General features: G+C 53.6%; 2 protein-coding genes across 3 annotated transcripts in view; both read left to right on the top strand.

Moving 5' to 3' along the window:
• The window catches only part of arfgef2 (ADP-ribosylation factor guanine nucleotide-exchange factor 2 (brefeldin A-inhibited)), a 28,810-nt gene extending 28,168 nt beyond the window's left edge, over positions 1 to 642 (top strand). For both annotated transcript variants that reach the window (XM_018737758.2, XM_018737759.2), the window contains exon 40: positions 568 to 642. The gene's annotated coding sequence lies outside the window, so the exon portion shown is untranslated. The remainder of the gene's footprint in view (positions 1 to 567) is intronic.
• bcl2l1 (BCL2 like 1) lies at positions 638 to 16,025 on the top strand. Its single transcript, XM_029259870.1, has 2 exons — positions 638 to 1,276; positions 15,122 to 16,025. Exons 1-2 carry the CDS (start codon positions 719 to 721, stop codon positions 15,263 to 15,265), a joined length of 702 nt encoding a protein of 233 aa, XP_029115703.1. The 5' UTR covers positions 638 to 718; the 3' UTR covers positions 15,266 to 16,025.
• Positions 16,026 to 18,783: the final 2,758 nt, after the last annotated feature.

Here is an 18,783-nt window from a genome sequence, read left to right on the forward strand (position 1 = left end):
GACAGACCTCTGTGGATGATAAAATGTCATCCTGTCAGTCTGAGCAGCATGACAAAAAAAATTCTGCTTTCTAATTAATTTTTTTTTTTTTTTTTTTTTTTTTTTTACACTTTTATATCTGCTTGCTCAGTGTTTAATGGGGGCACATCATGCAATACCCGGTTTTCTTTTGACCCGGTCATTTCGAGCGCGATCCGTAGCAATGAAATAGCTTTGTAATAAGAAGCCTTGTTCCAAATGTTGAGTTGTGATATTGCATCTCTCTGACCTGTCTAAATTAGACTCTTTTTTTTGTGTGTGTTTCCAGGCTTTCGAACAAGACGCGTGTGTCTCGGCAGGGTTTTTTTCTTTTTTTGGGTGAAGCAGGTGATAAAAATCTCACCATCTGGCCCATGGAACATGCCCCGATTAAAGGGTACCAGTCGGCTCATGGTTTATTCATGAGGTTCCGTGACCTCCCCGCTTTAATTCAAACTCCTTGGCGAACAATGGTGGAAATGAGCGGCGGCAGCACGCGCGGCGCAGGGTTTTCCTTCATCTCTTTGTCTTTTTCTTTTTTCCCCGCAGGGTGTGAGCCCTTGCAGCAGCAGCCCCCAGCTACCGACCGACGTCCAGGTTCGCAGTCCGGCACGTGAGGGAGGATGGCCCCCGAAGCGTGAGAGACCCGAGTGCCACGCGAAGAAGAGCGCGACTGTAGCGGAGGACTCGATTAGTAACTATGTCGTACAGCAACAGGGAACTGGTGAAGTTTTATATAAGCTATAAACTGTCCCAAAGGAACTACTGTAGTCACTTTGAGTTTCCCGAGGACGGGAGTCGGACCGAGCGCTCGGATCAGGCGGAAGCGAACGGGGAGGAGGCGTTGGCCGCCGCTCATGCGAACGGGTCTGCGAACGGAGGGAGTCGGGGATTGGGGCAGCCGCCCCCGTTGCCCTCCTCCTCCCCGCCCCCGCGGGGCACGAAGGCGGTGAAGGAGGCGCTGCGGGACGCGGCCAACGAGTTTGAGCTGCGCTACAACCGCGCCTTCACCGACCTCTCCTCTCAGCTGCACATCACGCCGGCGACGGCCTACCGGAGCTTCGAGAGCGTGATGAACGAGGTGTTCCGCGACGACGTGAACTGGGGGCGCATCGTTGGCCTCTTTGCGTTCGGAGGAGCCCTCTGCGTCGAGTGCGTGGAGAAGGAGATGAGCTACCTGGTGGGCCGCATAGCAGACTGGATGACCGTCTACCTGGACAACAACATCCAGCCCTGGATCCAAAACCAAGGAGGATGGGTGAGTGAGTGGGTGAGTGAGGGAGGGAGGGAGGGAGGGATGCGGTCCCTGGTGACGGTTACCACACAGACCGCACGCACGCCTCACCCAGAAGCCCAGCAGCCGCTTTGATGCTCCTGAAGGTCTTAATGCACTCTTATTAAAACCCTAAATGTGCTAATCTCCAGAGCGCTGATTCGCAGCAAGGTGGCACAGCAGGTAACGCTAGCGCTTCCGTCGTCCTGGGATGCGCATCTGGATGTGGGTTGGAATCTGGATCAGTCCTCGAGGAGTTTGCGTGTTCTTCGCGTTGGCGTGCGTTTCCTCTGGGTGCTCTTATTTCCTCCCACAGTCCAAAGACAAAACTTTTCAGGCAGATTATGGGCTGGAGTCCTATCCAGAGTGTACCCTGTTCTACAGCCCGTGCTCCTGGGATAGACTGTGGACCATGACGACCCTGCGTTGCACCGCAGGTTATCGATGATGGTGGGATTGTCTCTGACAGGTTCGCTTGATAAAAACGCTGCGATACGGTGATGCCGTTGTGCCGAATTCTTCCAAAAGGGAGAGCGACATAGAATATCTCCCCCCCCCTGAAAGCTTCCCTCGGTCATTCTTTTACCACCCGGGTAAGACTACGATCTGAGACCAATGTTGCAATAGAGTGAAGGGCTGGACAAACGGCTCTTTGTCTTTTTGTGTCCTGTTTGTTTTCCGTGGTTTGCTGCTCGTAGGTGAAAGCATTGAGCTGAAAGAGGTTTTGTTTTGCGCGACCAGTTCATCGCACTGGCCCGGAGGGTTAGTCGCACTCGTAGCTGCCCCGGGGGGTGCTTGCATCTCCCCGTTTCACATCCAGCGCCGCCTGTGCCCGTCGCCCTCTTAAACCGATCGAAAAGCTGGCGTTTGCTCCTCGCCGTAAACCGACTAGGGGGAGAGTGACTCTCTTAAGCTCCTTGTTTGGGGGTTTGGCTGCTCACATGTGGGCTTGTGGCGGTGGAGCGGCAGAGAGCTCCTTTCGCAGTGGACGGGGTGGCTTCCCGACGCCCGGCCGCGTCCACCTGTCGACGGACCCTCGTCCAGGCAATCTTAACCTCCGCCGTAATTCCGAGGTATCGAAGACGGTGAGCAGCGAAGCAGGTGAATAAATAAAGGTGTGCATTTAAAGTGCCCTCTTACTCACACTTTGACATCGCGCCTCCGGTTCCCGCCGCATCTCAAGAGCCGTTTCGATGGCACGATGAGCCAATGTGGGGTATGGGGAAGTTTCCCATGCCTTGCTTATCTTAAAAAGGTAACCATGCCGAAAGCTTCTTCCCCCTTCGTTTAGCGCGTGTGGCTGCGTTTGCTCAGCAGGGGAAAGAAACGGGGATTCCGGTTGCTGTCGCTTCCTCTCCCGCGGTCAAGGCAGCATTGAAAGTGGCAGACGGAGTTGAACGTGACTGCAAACCACAGGCGCGCGCACACATATAGACGCGCACCCGCAGCGTCTCCTCTCGTTTTGCATGCTTGCTATTTATAAGCCATTCTCAAGAATACTTGAAAATGTTTTAATAAATGCATTTACTCCGTTGCAATAAAATGCAGACCTTGGATGGCCACCGGCATTCAGGCGCCGTCATGCGCACACCCCTCTGGAAAGCTGTGGACTGTGATGCCCGGAGAAGGACTGGCTGTAGAGATGGGCGTCGGACGCCGAGGTGTACGGGAGGTGGATGGTAGGACGTAACGCGAAATCACTGCAGGGCTTCGGGTGGAGGCGAGCGCTCGGGGTTTCCCTCAACAAACCTCGTGGTACTGCTCGTGTACTTCGGCACATTTGCATTTATTCGTTCGTGGCGAGAGGGATCCAGCAGTTATGAGTGACGGGGAGCTCGTTCCGCCAAATCGGTCCGATCCAAACCCGAGAGCCTGTGGACCTTCCGTTTTGGACAAATGGAGTGCTGTATGTTGCCTGGCTCTTACTGGCAAAGGAGATGGATAATTCCCAACATGCCCCATCTCTGGACCAGAAGGGGAGAGCGGTCCTCAGCCAATCAATCGGTCGATCGATCGATCGATTGCAATTCTCCCTGTCGCTCTGCTTCCCCACACTGGCAGCAAACCCTTAACTGCCTCCGCGCTTAGATGGGTTTTTTTTTTTTTTTCTTTTCTCATCTTTTCGAAATTTCAGAGCTCGTATTGGAGGTGGGCCGCCTCACTCGGGCGCGCTCTGGCGCTAGCTGCACACAAAGGCAGCAGAAGGCGTGTGCGCGGAGCCGTTGGCAGCTGCGTGTCAGGCTGCGATGCAGGTGTGCAGCACTACCTGATTGCTTTGTGTTTTGAATGAGCGTGTGTTTATCAATGGGGACCCCCCCCCACCTCCCCCCGTCGCCCTCTGGGGCTTTCGCTGGAGCTCTGCGCTGCCATTGTCCTGCACATGTTGCTCTTGGGCCCTTTGTTTTTGTTATTCGCTTGTTTTGACCCGTATGGCTGATCCGTAGCCCGTGTCCGCTTCTCGCGGTTGGTTGAATTTATGAGGCTGGGCTGCGATCTGACCCCAAGATGATAATTAATCCGCACCGCATGCTTGGTTGCGGTCCAGAAAATGCGGAGGCACCTCGATCGGTGCTATGCCGTGAAATGCAACAGGAAAGAAATTCCTGGCGTGCCAGTGTAAATGTTGTCATAGCAATTTAGGCGCTGTTAAAATAGCGGCTGTCATCCCGCCGAGGGGCCGTGGAGCGCAGGGATATAGGCAGGTAATTAGAATTAGGGCTCGCGGACCGCGGACGAGCGTGTGCGCAGAAAGCCCCGCTCGCGTGGCTCATAATTGGCAGAGGGACATTGTTTGGGAACTTGAAAGTAGAGAGATGATGAGAGCGAAAGGAAGCTGTTGGGCTTCTGTTTTTTTTTTTTTTTTTTTTTTTTTTTTTTTAAATAAATAAATAAAAACCCTCTTTCATTTTCTTACTTCGCCCATCAGGTTCGCCTGGTGGCTGTGTCGCAGCAGCCCTCATTAACGCTTCCCGGGGAGAATCGTCTCCACCGCGCCCCCCCCCGTCCGCGCTGCCATTGTCCGTCACGGCGCCCTTAATCACAAGGCACGGGAAGAGATCCCCCGAGACAGGCCAGCCGCCCCCCGTGCGCCCCTCGCTCCCTTCTCGCTCGCCCTTTTCCGTATTGCGGCACGTCGGCGGCGCCTCCGTCGCCGACCCGGTGGGCCCTTTCGCCGTTATTTCTCCTCCTCCGCGACGGCCGTGTGGCTCGGTAGCTGGCAGAGCTGAAGCGGAGGCCGTGCTGCGAGTCGGGCCGTTGGTATGCACGGAGGAGGACTTCTCCTACTTAGAAGTGGAGCGCTGTAAAGAGGCTCCGCCACGGAAACGGGTTTTATTGCGACCGGCGCGCGCGGCCGAGCGCGGGGCCTTCGCAGCCCGACCCCCCGCGACCCGGCGAGGCGTTGTCACGGCCGTGCGGGCGTTTATCTCCGTGACCTCGGTCTTCCGCCGTGGACTTTGCCGCTCCGCCGCGTTGTAACATCGATCTGCCGCGCGCACGGACGCGCGTGTCGAAGAGGCCAAGCGGGACGCTGCATCGCCTGCCTTTGCGATCAATAAATAAATCCCGTTTGACCGGTCTGGAGATCTATATATGCGCGGTCGGTGCTTTTGCCCATCCCGAGCCGTTAAAGTTGTCCTCCAGAGGCCTTTCGTTGAGTTTTTCTGCTGCAAAAATCAAGTTTCTGTAATGGTGACTCTTGATGCGAGAGGCGTATGGTTACAGCAGGTAGTGATCAGAGTTACTACGTTGAACTAGACACCCGCTTTAAAATCCCACCTTCTGCCGTGCTGTTCTTCATCATTTAGCGGTTTAGTGTCCGTGCAATGAATGCACGTAAATGATCAGGGTGCTTATTCTGAACTTGCACAGCAAGGCCATTTCTTCTGTGCAGGTGGGTAAATCATTGTAAAAAGCATCAGCTAACTGAATAAAGGACTAATGTGTAGAGACACCTTTGTAGAGATATGTGTCCCATTTTAATCGCATTATAATCTTAAATGAGGTACAGTGATTCCCCCCCCCCCCCGTTTTCCACCCCCCAGCATTTCCCTTTCTTACTCAAGGATACCGCTTGTCACCATTATCCCATTTAAATTTTTTTCCCCCTTCATTGTCAGGGGCAGGCTTAGCTCTTGTAATTCTGCCTGAGAGCCAAGCGGCGAGATGCGCGCCGAGCCGGGGGCGCCGGCTCCCCGGCCCGCCACGGTGCGAGAAAATGGCAGTTAGCAGATGGTGCGATTCGGAGGCTTCTCCGGATCCCTCCTCGGCACGGCAGAATCGGGCTGAAGGAGAACGGGGGGCCGAAGGGCAGTACCACTCGGTGGGGTAAGGGGGTGTCCGCGTCTCCCTCCGAACGCGCCGCCCACGCCCCCGGGGCGAATGCCGCGCTCATCCCAACACGCGAGATGTCAAATGACCGACTGGGCCGTTTCCTCGTGGTCCGGTTCACACGGCAGAAAAATGTGGAAATGCTGTGTATGGGCTGTGCGGTCAGATGCATGAAAAGCGTGGGGGGTGGAATGCGGTCTGTGTACAGCGAGCTCTGCGGAGCTGTGCTTCCATTCATTCGAGGATGATGCTTGTTACATCAGTTTGCTGTGCGTGTGGCATTTGGTCGGAGGTGTGTGTGTGTGTGTGTGTGTGTGCGTGTGTGTGTGTGCGCGGCTTACGATGTAGCTCACTGAAGCAGCCCATTCAGCTGCAGACACTCTCTCTGCTATTTATAAATATGAGTGCGCCAGGCAGTCATGTGGAAGACTGACCCGCACCTTTACCCCCCGACCGTTCGCCCGCTTCTCGGCGAAATCCCTCGTCTTTGCAGCGCCGCCAGATGGTTCGCCGTCGCCCCGCTCCACGCCAAGCTTCGGCGTCGGAGCGCTTCCCAGCTGCCTGGTGTACCGCGGGCTGCCGGACCGCTTCCCGTTTTAATTAAGACGAATTGGCCGTCGCGAAACGGCTGGCTTTCGGGAGATGCCGACAGATTTTCCCTCCTCTCCGCACTTGCTAGCGAAGGACGACGGTTTACCGTTGCTGCCTGAAAATGGCACACGCTCCTGAGGTTTTTGCGTAGTAAGCGGAGGTCTCCGGCGTGTGAAACGCAGGGGAAAGCCTCCGTAAACCGAGGTGCGGTCGGGTGGGGTGGCTCGGCTCGGCTCGGCGTGCCGCGTCCCGTAATCTTTGCATTTGTTAATTTAGTGGACGCTTTTCTCCGAAATGATAACTCGGAGAGAACAGCCGGTAGCGTAGTGGTTAGAGCGGCTGCCTTGGGACCCAAAGGGCACCGGTTTGAATCCCACCTCCGGCTGTAGAACCCTTGTGCAAGACACTTATCTGCTAAATAAACGTAACATGATTTTCTCCAAAGCGACTTCCAATGAGCTCTAGCATTATGAGCCCACACACCTTATTCACCACGGTGACTTACACTGCTGGATACACTACTTACACTGGTTCACTCATCCATACTTACCTTAAATTGCTCCAATAAAATTACGCTGCTGTGTAAATTGGTGAATAATTGTAGGTGGCTTAACGCTGCGAGTCGCTTGGTCGAAAAGTATCCGCTAAATGAATGAACGCGAAGAGAAGTGCATTTTGCCGACGGCTTTAGATGCACATATTTGACTCAAAGCACAGTTTGTCCCACGCTATCGTCTGCGTGGCGCCGCGCGCTGCAGAGCGGCTGTACGAGTGGTTGGCAGAACAGGCACAGGTGGTCGCGACTAATCGCGTGCTGCAAGTTTACCAAGCAGGTGACCCTTCCCGAAGGTCGAAAGCGATTCGGCAGCCCTTCGGGGGAGATGCTCATTCCGCCACACCGGAGTCGAAACCGAGAGGCTCGCGTAAACGATTTCGTACCCCTTGTGAGCGGGAGCGGCGAGCGGCCGGGAGCGGAGGAACGCCGCTCTCTCACCGGAGTGTCGGAATTTACATTTACGTGCGTCTCTCCGGAGCAAATCGCAACGATTTGGCTCTTCGTACTGCTGGGTAATTTGAAGTGCGAAATCGGGGTAAGGACCTTGCTCAAGAGAATTACGTTTGGAGGGTGGAGGGTGGTCTTCGAACCCAGTCCTTCGATTGGTCCCTCGGTCGCAAATCGGTAGCTCTAACTAGTACGCCGCCCGGGCCTCAGCTCGGCGTACGCGATCCGTTACGGAAGCGACGGCGTGCAGGATGCTGGCTGCCGCTCGGGCTCTTTTCACAGAAAAGATCATCTCCCTGGTGCCCCTTACAGGAAACTTCACCACCGCTATCTCGTTCTTCGCTGCACACAGAGCTAGAACAGGCTTAGTGTGGAAATGAGGTCATGAGCAATTCACTCTGTGGCCCCTCTCTCTCTCTCTCTCTCTCTCTCTCTCTCTCTCTCTCTCTCGCTCTCTCTCACACTCCTGCGCTTTTGTTTCCAGCTACAGTGCAGCAGGGGGCCTCTCCCTCCGCTCAATGGTATCGCATTGTGGGTACGGTCAGGACTTGCCTGGCGAGGTGCCGGCGCGGTTAACCCGTGCGACGGGCCGTTAAATGGCCAGACGCACTCGTACGTGCGAGGCGAGGAGAGCGGTCCAAAGTGTAAAGGGCTCTGCTCATCCTCTTATTCCAGCGCTTTACCCTACACTGGTACTCTAGTAAATTTGCTGCATTGACTGACTGTATGGCTTTGTTCCATCACCTCTGGTCCTCAGTTTTGTTCCCTGCCTTCAGACTTTCTGATTTTTCTTTGGATTCAACATCCTGAGATGCTCCATCTACGAAATCCCAAGACTCCTCTGATGCTCTGGTGGATGGCGGTTGGCAGATTCTTGATCCTGCGAAGGGTGTGGTGCTTGGGGAGTTCAGCAAAGCTCACAAGAGCTCTGGAGGAGTTCCCCACCTCTCCCTTGACTACTTCTTGCAGCCCCACCCTCACTCATACACGCCGTGGCCGTTGGGGGTGTGTGTGTGTGTGTGTGTGTGTGTGTGTGTGTGTGTATGTGTGTGTGTGTGTGTGTGTGGGGGGGGGGGGGGGGGGTCTCTGGGGTGGAGCGGTTGTCCTTGGCCCCGACCCTAAGGGTATTTCCCCAATGTTGTGTTCTCAAGGTCTCATTGACCTTGTTTCATGTTATATAACGCTACCTGTATCCTCTATCCTCTTCAAAGCCCTGCCGTCGATTACTGGAGCCCTTCGTTACAAAGAATTGTATATTCTGTTATGGCTCTGGAGAGACTCATTTCAAAAGGTATTTTGAATATTTTCTTGGTTCTTTTTAATCCCTTGGGCGGTTTCCCAATTTTTCCCCACTCTTGCCGTCCTTAGCAGCAGTTTGCGGAAGAGTCATCACTTTACAGGTTCTGTTGAGTTAATCTGTTTAAAGTAAGAGAGCCCGAGGAGCTCTTGTGAAGGCAGGGAAGTGTGAAGCCGCAGTTGTTGCACAAGGCGGTGGAGGCCATACCAGGAGGACTAATCCTCTATCCCAAGGCCTGGTCGATGCCAAAGACTGTCTTCGAAGTCTGCTAAACAAAGCGCCAAAATAATAAACCCTTAATTCCCACATATGAGCCAAGTTCTGAAATTTGCATCAAGTTCTCTGTTGGGATGGCTCAGAAACCAGAATTTCCATCATAAACGTCCCGGGCGGCTTAGTGCTGTAGTGCTTATTTCCAGTCCAGTTTAACGTCCCACAAGTCTTTTTAGTGCTATTGACATAATGTAATTCTTTTCTAACGGATGCTCTGATGCCACTATTCACTGGAGCCGTTATTACAAGATATAGAAGAGGAGGGCAGCTGGTAGCGTAGTGGTTGGAGCTCCCGCCTTTGGACCCAAAGGTCATAGGTTCGATTCCCACCTCCAGCTGTAGTACCCCTGAGCAAGGTACTTACCCGAAATTGCTCCAGTAACGTTACCCAGCTGTATAAGTGCGTAAATAATTGTAGGTAGACTAACATTGTAAGTTGCTTAGGAGAAGAGCATCAGCTAAATGAATAAATGTAAGTGAAGGAAATTTTGGAAGTGTGGCACCAGGGAGATTGATCCTCGCACCTGTTTCGGGACGGGTGGCCGTCTTTCTCATCAGTGACCCGACGTGTCCGTCGGCAGCGACTTCATCTTTGGCAGCAGTTGGGTCACGCGGGGATTAAAAAAAAAGTTTCTGGCCCTTTTGCTTTTACTAGGACTCGGTTTATGCGAAGGAGAGCTCGGACAAGTCGACGCGACGGGGAGGTGACGTTCCCCCGCGGGGAGGCCTCGCTGTCGTTATTTCGGCAGAATGCGGAGGACGGCCCTTGTCGCAATACACCGTTGCCTAGTGCTGACAGTAATGTGTTTGTAATTGGCTCACGCGCTTGGTTTATGACATTGTTCTGCCCTAACCTTCACCGCAGTCTGCGCAGCCTCTCCCCTTCTGACGACATCTGCGCCCGGGTCGCGGGAGGAGCTCGGCGTAGAGGAACCAGCTCTACTGATTCCGTCCGCATCTGTCCTCCGCTGAGGGTGTGAGGTTTCGCACCCCGTCTGGAGCCGGTCTGCTGCTTTATGAGCTGCTTGGACTCGTTCTCGTAGAGCGGTCGTGCCGCGACGGCGGGCGGGGTTGCGCCTTCGTCGTTTCTGGCTGCCGTCCTGTGCCCCGGAGCCGAAGAGAGAGCCTTCGCTTTACCGTAGGAAACGGCCGGTGACTCAGTTCCGTGGGAAGAATCCGTGACCCGCGTCTGTGCAGCACCGGCTTCGCGGTAGCGAACGGCGCAGCATCGTGACCGGTTCCACACGCGGAATCTCTCTCGCCTTCACGGGGTCGTCGGGGTCGTTCCGCCGGGAAAGCGATTAAGTCGCTGCGACGCCGCAACGCTGTTGATCTTTTCCCCGGCTCTTCGAGTGCGAAAGGGTCCTCCTCTTCCCGACCCTGCGCTCGCTTTCATCTGCAGCTGGAAAACTAATGATGATCTATTATAGGCAGGTGAATAAAAGCCAAAAGGAATAAAATGACTGAATTTCTAGGCCTGCGTCGTTTGAATTCCACCCGCTTGCCTGTAGCGCATCAGACAGAGGCAGACATTAGACACTGCGATATTGTACAAGTGCACATAATAATCTTAATTTTAGTCCATTTTTTATAGCTCCTTCACAAGCAGCTTCCCAAAGCGCTTTACTGTATAGAATACATACAGTAAATATACATTGGCTTCAGCTTTAACAAATTAACATACCAGCATTTAAAAAAAAAAAAAAACCAACAGTGGAAGTAATAAAGGATAGAGGATAAAAATGAGCACACAAATGTTTAATTGAACATGTGAGTCTTAACTGAATAATGCTCTGTGTAACACATGCAGACAATCAGCACTCTACACACACACACACACAGGGGGCAATCTGAAAATCAGAGTACTTTACACAATGCACCACGCATGAAGTAACATCGCCGGATGACTGCGGCACATTCTGATCGTTCCGGATCTTTCTTGGAAGCAGGTCTTCGTTTGCCACCGCCTGGATTCCGCAGGCAGGTAAATGACAGTTGGGGGAAAACGCGGCAAAGCCTCTTCGGCTTTCTCGTCGAGGGCTCGTCTCGATGCCCGGAAAAAAAAAAAAAAAAAAAAAAAAATCACCGTGGCTATTTATAGAGATGCGGCAACGGAAGGTCATCTGGTCACCCAGCAGGTGCGGCGGGGGCTCAGCAAAGAAGAGAGAATGCTGGGTTACGTGTTCTTTCACCAGGGAGCTGGGAAGGGGAAGGGGAAGGGGAAGGGGGGGGGCTGCGATCCGACCGTGGCGCAACTTGGCATCGGAGATGCCCCCGAGCTCCAAATTAAGGAAGTGTGTCTGCAGACGGTTACCGGACGCATCGCGTTTAACGAAGGGCTTTTCTGTGCGCGCGGAGCAGGTGGCGACCCAGATTGTGAGCTTTCTGGAATGGTGGGGAGGGGGGAGGAAGTGCCGTTTCAGGTGTGCGAGTGACAGGTGGGAGGGCGACGGGCTTCCTGTTCGTCTTTCACAACCTCACCACGCTTCTCTTTTTCAGTTTCCTTTTTTTGTGTCAAAGCAGGGGAAGGCTGGTCTGCGTAGTAGGCGGCATTCATTCATTTTTTATTGTGGACTTTTTTAAATAAAAAAAAAAAATAAATAAATTGCAGCCATGTAAGGTACAAATTCCCTGTTCGCACTCGAGCCACCTGTTCTTTGTAGTGAGCATATGGCTGCGAGGGCCTAATGAAACAACTGGGGTAAAGGTGTGTGTTTCACAGCTTGATCAGTGATTTGAGCAATAAGGACACTTAACAGTTTTTAATTTTTTTTTTAATTTATTGTGAACTCGCATCTATTTAGCTTGTTTTACGCGGACTTTGGCGTGCGTGCTCGAGGAGCTCGTGCACTCGAGTGGAGCGCACGCCCGCGTCGTTGGCTCGCGCTTTGGAGCGGACGAGTCTGGGCAGGTGCTCGTTTTCGGCGGGGGGGACGCGGACGAAGAGCGTTCGTGGTAAAACTGCCCCGTGGCTATGCAGGAAGAGGGTAAAAGAATGTTGCCTTGCGAGAGAAATCGGAATAAATGTACGCGGAGTTGGGTTAGCCTCATTCCTGGGGATCGGGATCAGAATCGGAACGAGCTTCGTTGCCAAGTATGTTCACCCGTACGAGGAATTTGTCTTGGTGACAGAAACTTCCACAGCACAGACAGATGACAAGATAGAGTATGTGGAATGAAGGATAAAAAATATATAAAAATATAAAGTACCCGATATACAAAAATAGTCACTAGACTACATTGTATGTATGTACAGGTATGTTCTATACAAATGCGAGGGAGTGTGAGTAAGACATATGATGTGATAAATATAAATAGCGTTGTGTATTGCACTGATTTACTCTCTAGGGGGGATTTAGCTGTTCATGAAGTAGATCATAGATGGCCTGAGGAAAGAAACTTTTCTTATGCCTGGCTGTCCTGGTGCTCTGTGCTCTGTAGCGCCGGCCAGATGGCAAGGGTTCGAAGAGGAAGTGGCCTGGATGCGAGGGGTCTAGGATGATTTTGCTAGCCCAGGATGATTTTGCTAGCCCTTTTACCGACTCTGGACGAGTGCAGTTCTCGGAGAGCTGGGGGGGAGGGTGCCGATGATTCTTCCAGCAGTCCGAACTATCCGTTGTAGTCTTCCGATTTCGTAGCCGAACCAGACAGCTATAGAGGTGCGGAGGACGGACTCGATGACCGCGGAGTAGAATTGCATCTGTAGCTCCTGTGGCAGGTTGAACTTCCTCATCTGACGAAGGAAGTACAAGCTCCGCTGGGCCTTCTTCACGATGGAGTCTATGTGGGGCTCCCACTTCAGGTCCCGTGAGATGGTGGTGCCCAGGAACCTGAATGACTCCACTGTTGCCACAGTGCTGTTCGTGATGGTGAGTGGGGGTAACGCTCAGGTGTTTGATGGGATGGAGTTAAAGTTTCTGGCAGCAGGTGGCGTAGCGGTTAGAGCCGCTTGACTGGGAGTCAGAGTCCCTCTGCCACCGTAGTAACCTTGAGCAAGGTAAAGTTACAGCCATCGGACTTTATGGGGGATGTCCTTCAATACCCCTACTTCAGCTCAGGAGATATTCGTTTATGAGGCCCGAATCGGACTCCGCGAGGCTCGCAACAGCTGAGCAGCACGAGGCACAAACGTTGAGATTTATTTCCACAAACCATCTTCCGGTGATTGATTGTCACCTCTATCCGAGCTCAGAGTGTTACGCTACAGTAAACTCCCGCTGTTCACTCCCCCATGAAGAAGCGGAGCAGTGCAACACACACACACACACACACCCACACAGTTAGCAGTTTATAGTCATGGGTTTGCCTGAAACGCCGGGAACACAGAGGAGACGCAGACCCGCAGACCCAGTGGGCATCAAACCCATATCCAACTGCGAATCCCGGGTGCTGGGCAGCCCAGAGACGAGTGGGATCGAACGGTCCTCTGTTCGCTTATATCTCTCTTCGGAGCGCGTTAAATTGCGAGCTCCCGTTAACCCTTTTTCTGCCGGTTTCTCCTGCCGCGTTCCTGGTAACCGTGACCCTCGTTACTCTCCAAAGTATGGTGCGTGTGAATTAATGAGCGTTTTGTTGAGAGGGTTGATGCACGGTAGCTCCGGAGGAGCTGGACGAACGCGGGGACGCACCCGACTCGTTACGGCGCGCCGATACTCTCGAAGTAGTTCGTGTCCATTTCCCTGGAGTTTGGTGATATTGTAGTATGAATGGGGGTCCTTCGTGCCTCAGCGATCCAGACATTTTTTTTTACCGCTGGATTTGATGGCCGTTCACCTTACGAAGGGTTCCGCGGGGCCTTCGTACGGCGGGAGAGACCGTATCCGGGCCTCGGTCGATGCGGACGGTTACGATGCCGCGCTCTATAAATTGCGAGTAGCTCCGAGTACGAACCCGTCAGGCTTCTGGAGAGAAGTTGCAGCTCCTGGTTGACACGCAGCTGCCGATCGCCGCGCGGCCTCCGCCGATACGCGGCCCTTGGACGCTTTACGGGCCGCGCTCTGTCCCGGCTCGCCGTGAAAGGGAGACGTCGTTTAAAGATTCCAAACGTTCCAGTGGTTTCATTTATTTATTTATTTATTTTTAAAAAATACATTTCATTCTGCTGTCTCTTTGTCACAATGTAACCCAGGAGTGGCCAGGTATGTGGGTGTGCATGGGAATGCTGTGCAGTTGTGCTTCTTCCCCGTCCCACACACACACACGAGAACTGCGTGACTCGCTGCAGGTTTTCTGCACCGGAAAGGGTCTCAACCGAGTGCCGTTTCGCGTTCAAGGAAGATTCTTACACGGTCACAATAGGTAATTGACACCTTGCTTCTTCCCACGCGCCCCCCACCCCCCACATCTTTCTGGATGTCTGAGAATGAAACCGCTCGCGTGCCGCACGTACCGTTAGCGTTTCGGCATCTTTCCCGCGTTTACCGAACAAGCTCGGAGGGACCTTTGGAGGACCGGCCCTGCGCTGAATAAGAAGGCGCAAAGTGTCCGTGCGTCCCTGGCGATGGTTGCCGAGACCCACGCGGCCCGGGTTAGCGGCACCGGTGCGCCGTCCTCGATAAAAGCCCCTTCTCGCTCATTTCTCTCATCTCCCTCCCCACGCTGCGGTAGCCCTCTTTCTCAGAACCGCCTCCCACAAAATGTCTCGCTCTCGTTTCCCGGAAGTGCTCCGCCTCCTGCCAGCAAGCAGCTCGATGGGGTCGCAGTTACGGTAGCTCTTTGGCACGTTTGCCATAGTTTCCCTACCCTTTTTTTTTTTTTTTTTTTTTTTTTTTAAAGCTGTGGGTCTCATGCGGCGCTGCGCTTAAGAGCAGGTGCTTTCAGCCATTTAGCCTGTAGGTCTTCCGCATGGTGACGTGTGGGCCGTCCTTAATCGGATCCGCTTCCCAGGGAAGAGGTGTTCGCATGGGTGAGACGCGGGCTCAAGAAAGAAAGTTTTCCCAAATGGGACTTATATTAAAAAAGGCAAGGGAAAAAAAAAAAAGACTGGGACCCTTTAAAGCAGAAACCAAAGAGAGGTCATGTGGTAAAACAAAAAACGGGTACAGAAAGTGGCGTAACTCTGAAACGAAAAATCGTGACCCTGTTCCGCGAGCGCCTGCGCGCGCTGTCGGTTCTCCGCGTCCTCCGTCTGTGCCGAGGAGCCGTCGATCGGGCGAAGCCCCGCCCCGTGCCGTGTCGCACCAGTCTTTCGCGGCCTGCGCGTTTCACGCGTTACCTTTTACCTGTTCGTCCATGCACCCGTTATCGGCGGCGCCGCTTACCCAGCCGAGGTCGCACCCGTCGGGATGGATTTGCTTGCCGCGCGCGTCACAATAACCCCTCTTCTGTTTCCTTCCAGGACCGATTTGCGGAGATCTACGGGAACGATGCCGCCGCCAACAGCAGGCGGTCCCAGGAGAACATGAAGAAGTGGCTTTTTGCCGGGGTAACGCTTGTGATGGGAGTGCTGGTGGCCTCCATCATCGCCCAGAAACGCCTGTGAGATGGATAATAGCCTCAAGGCCACGCCACCCCACCCGTTAGCGCTCCAGCAACACAAGAAGAATCCCTTTGCCCGGTTTGGCCGTCTCCGCATCCGTCTCCTGCATCCCGGCGCACCGAGAAACGACTGACCGACTCGGCAAAGCCGTGCCGGCGCAACGTCCCGGCATTGCCGCGAACCATCGCCGCCTGAATGGAAGCGCCGACGTGCAGCGAAGCCGACGACGTCGTTGCGCTTTGTGTCAAACCGGACTACTCGTACATGAATACGCACCCAAACTACTAGGAAGAAGTTAATTTGGACCAAAAGTTCCCTTTGTGCTGTCCTTCCTACCCTTTTGCTCTTGTTGTTGTTGTTGTTGTTATCGATGTTATTTACCAGATTATTTCACTTTTAAGCATATGTATGTCATAATTTTGCAAGACGGTGGAAATTAACACAAAAAAAATGTGTATAGGTGGTGCTGAAGAAGTTGCTTCTTAGCACTTTGGCTGTTTTTTTTTTTTTTTTTTTTTTTTTTGTTCAAGAACTGCTGATGGGTGGAAACGGAAGGGATTTTGTTTAGAAGGAGAGGGCTTTGCAATGGTCTTTTAAGGGGCAGCTGACAGCGTCACTAACGCGTTTACAGAAATGGATGATGTTGTTTTTATGTCCGTGTGTTCATCTCCAATTGAGAATAAAAAATTGAGGGGGAAAAAAAAAGTTTTTGGAGAAATGGTGGCACGGTGAGCATGGGAGGAGCGTTACCACAGTATCCATCCAGCATGTGCACATCCAGGGAAACTGAATTAGGGCCCCTAAAATCAAACTTCCTCTTAGCGAGACCGAAACGGTGATTTGACACACACGTATCGGTGCGGATCCTGCGCGCACGGCGGTTAGAAAGAGCCGTGGCCAAGCCGAGTCGTTCCTTCGTTCATCGTGCCTTTTTCTAACCACCCGTGTTGGACAATGATTCACCCGTCTATACAGCCAGGCAATTTTTACAGTATCGCTCCAAGGTAAGCAACTTGGTAAAATGTGCCCCTACGCCCATGGATTTACGAGGCCACGGCTCTAAGTTGTAGGCGACGTGCAGGCTCCGTGGAAGTTCCGAGCGGACCTTCGATGGTTTTTGGGCACCTGTCAAATGGCGGAATCCATCGTCTTTGCACGTTCTCGAGAACCAGGAAATGACGATTGGGGTAAATGAGTACTTGCCGAGTGCTCGCCGTAGCGGCAGCTCTCCGCTGTGGAAGCCCGGCGCCGAATTCCCTTTCAGAGCGTCGGTAATCGGCTCCTTGCTAACAGACTTCCCTCAGATGTGCAAATCCCGAGCCCGCGGATGTCACGCGCTCGGGCCGGTTTCCGCCTCCAGCGCGCCGTCCGCGCCTCGTCCCCTTCACCCGAGCGGGGGACGAAGCCCTCCGAGCGGTGAGCGACCGAGAAACTGGAGCTCCTACTCCAGAGGGGCCGGATCGTGGTGACCGTGGACACCGACGATAAACAATCCAACGTGCTTTGATTGCATTTAAGCCGCTAATCGCTCCGGCGCTTAGCCATGCGGCCGAACGGACGCCGGACAGTTCGGAGTTGGTTCCGCAGCGGTAGTTGTCGAGGGCGATGAGTAAATGTAACGAGTAATGTCATCCCCCGCGCGCCGTCTAAACACTGGAAATCGACCGCATTGGTGGTTAAGCAAAGTTGTCATAGTAACGGAGCGTATCTACAAAATTTCATGGCTCCGCTCTCAAATCGAGTAACAGAAATCCCTCTGCACAGGAAGTGTATTGAAAGATAATGAAAGATGGAGCGTTTGATACTGAGGGAGGGAGGGAGGGAGGGAGGCTCGGCATCTGATTATGCGAGCTTCGGCTGCAGCCCTCCAGATGCGGGGCAGCGGCAGGCGGCTCTCGAAAGGCGCCCGAGTAATGAAGGAAATAATAGAAAACGTGGAATAACGAGACGCCGCCGAGCCTGGATGTAAGGTCTGCGCCCATGCTTATTGCTGTCACTTCGCAGCACCTGGCTTTCAGCGGGATGCTCTCTAACGGGGATTAAGTTCTACCTTCCCCATACGCGTAACCGGTTTGCACACAGTGTCATCAGCACATGGCTCTGAGGTTCGAAACAGGCTGACACCATAAGCAGGGTAATAGGACCAATAAGGTGCTGCTCTGCGTACTTGTTTAGCGTTCCTCGTATCGCTGCAAGAAAGCAAAGAGACGTTAAACGGGGGTCAAGCGCTGGTCCTCCCATCTCCACGCGCGGTAGGGCGACGCATCACTTTAGGCTAGTTTCGAATCGCTGCTTTAAAGCGTGGGAATGTTTTGCAGGTGTGGATCCTCTCCCGGAACTAGAGTTACGGTTAAACCGCCCCGGTGTCTACATGTGGCATCAGTACAGCAGCGTCCTGAAAATCCAGAAGTCACGGCTATGGAAGATGACACTCAATGAAGCCACATGGTGAAGAAAAGGTTTTTCATTTTCTTTAAGGTTGAGGGGCGTGGTGGCATGGTGGGTTTGGCCTGTGCTCGCTCTCTAGTGGGTCTAGGGTTCGAGTCCCGCTTGGGGTGCCTCGCGACGGACTGGCGTCCCGTCCCGGCTGCGTCCCCTCCCCCTTCGGCCTTACGCCCCGTGTTGCCGGGTCAGGCTCCGACTTGGGATGAGCGGTTTCGGTCTGCGTGCCTTCTTTAAGGCTTTGCCTACCTGTGTGTTTGTGAGTCTCGAGCTCTGATCTGCGAAAGCAAGCACCCGCTCACACGCCTTAAAGCTGCGTGTGGGTATCCCCTTATCTTCTTACATGCCTCAAGGTGCGACTCTAACCACTGCGCTCGCTTAGGGTCGCGTAGGTGTCAGCGGCGCTAACGGCGTGCGTCAGTCACGTTCGGCCCCGTTCGGCCCCGCCGCCGCTTCGTCCCACGCGCTCGAGCAGCAGCAGGAGAAAAAGACTTCTAATTTCCAAAAACATATTTTATTGAAGAGGTGTCAGTCAGAACAGATTTGTCTCCCGTCCTGCATTAGCGGCGTCGCTTTGCCGGTGAGCGACCGCTCGGGCCGAGCGGGAGGCGGTGAGCCGTCGGAGGGCAATGCGTTAAGACAGGTGTGCCGTGCCGCTCCGCTGGGGGGGGGGGGGCGAGGTTACCCCGTTCCGCTCGCATCGCATTGAGTGACGTGCCGAAGTCCTTTTCTCCGTGAGACGGGCGTGCGTCTTCATCCTGTTACGGGGTCGACTTGGCATCGCAGCCGCTACCAGGAGTCAGAGCCACACAAAGAAGGAGCTTTAGTGCCATAAGATTCTTTGATCCTATAATTGGAATGTGTGAAATAGACAAAACGGTGAACGTATTATGACTATTAGAGCATGGCAGCTCCGTCTGTGTTGAGTTTGCATGTTCTCCTCATGTCATCTCCCTGTTGCTGAGGATTTCCGCAGGGCTCCGGAAGGTCCCTCTCGCTTCCCGCACAGCTTCACGCGTTCCTGTGCTCCCTGCCCCCGGATCCGCGACTCCGTGACCTTGAGTAAATGGTTAAGATGT

The sequence above is a fragment of the Scleropages formosus genome, chromosome 2 (genome assembly GCF_900964775.1).
Source record: "Scleropages formosus chromosome 2, fSclFor1.1, whole genome shotgun sequence".
NCBI lineage: Eukaryota > Metazoa > Chordata > Actinopteri > Osteoglossiformes > Osteoglossidae > Scleropages > Scleropages formosus.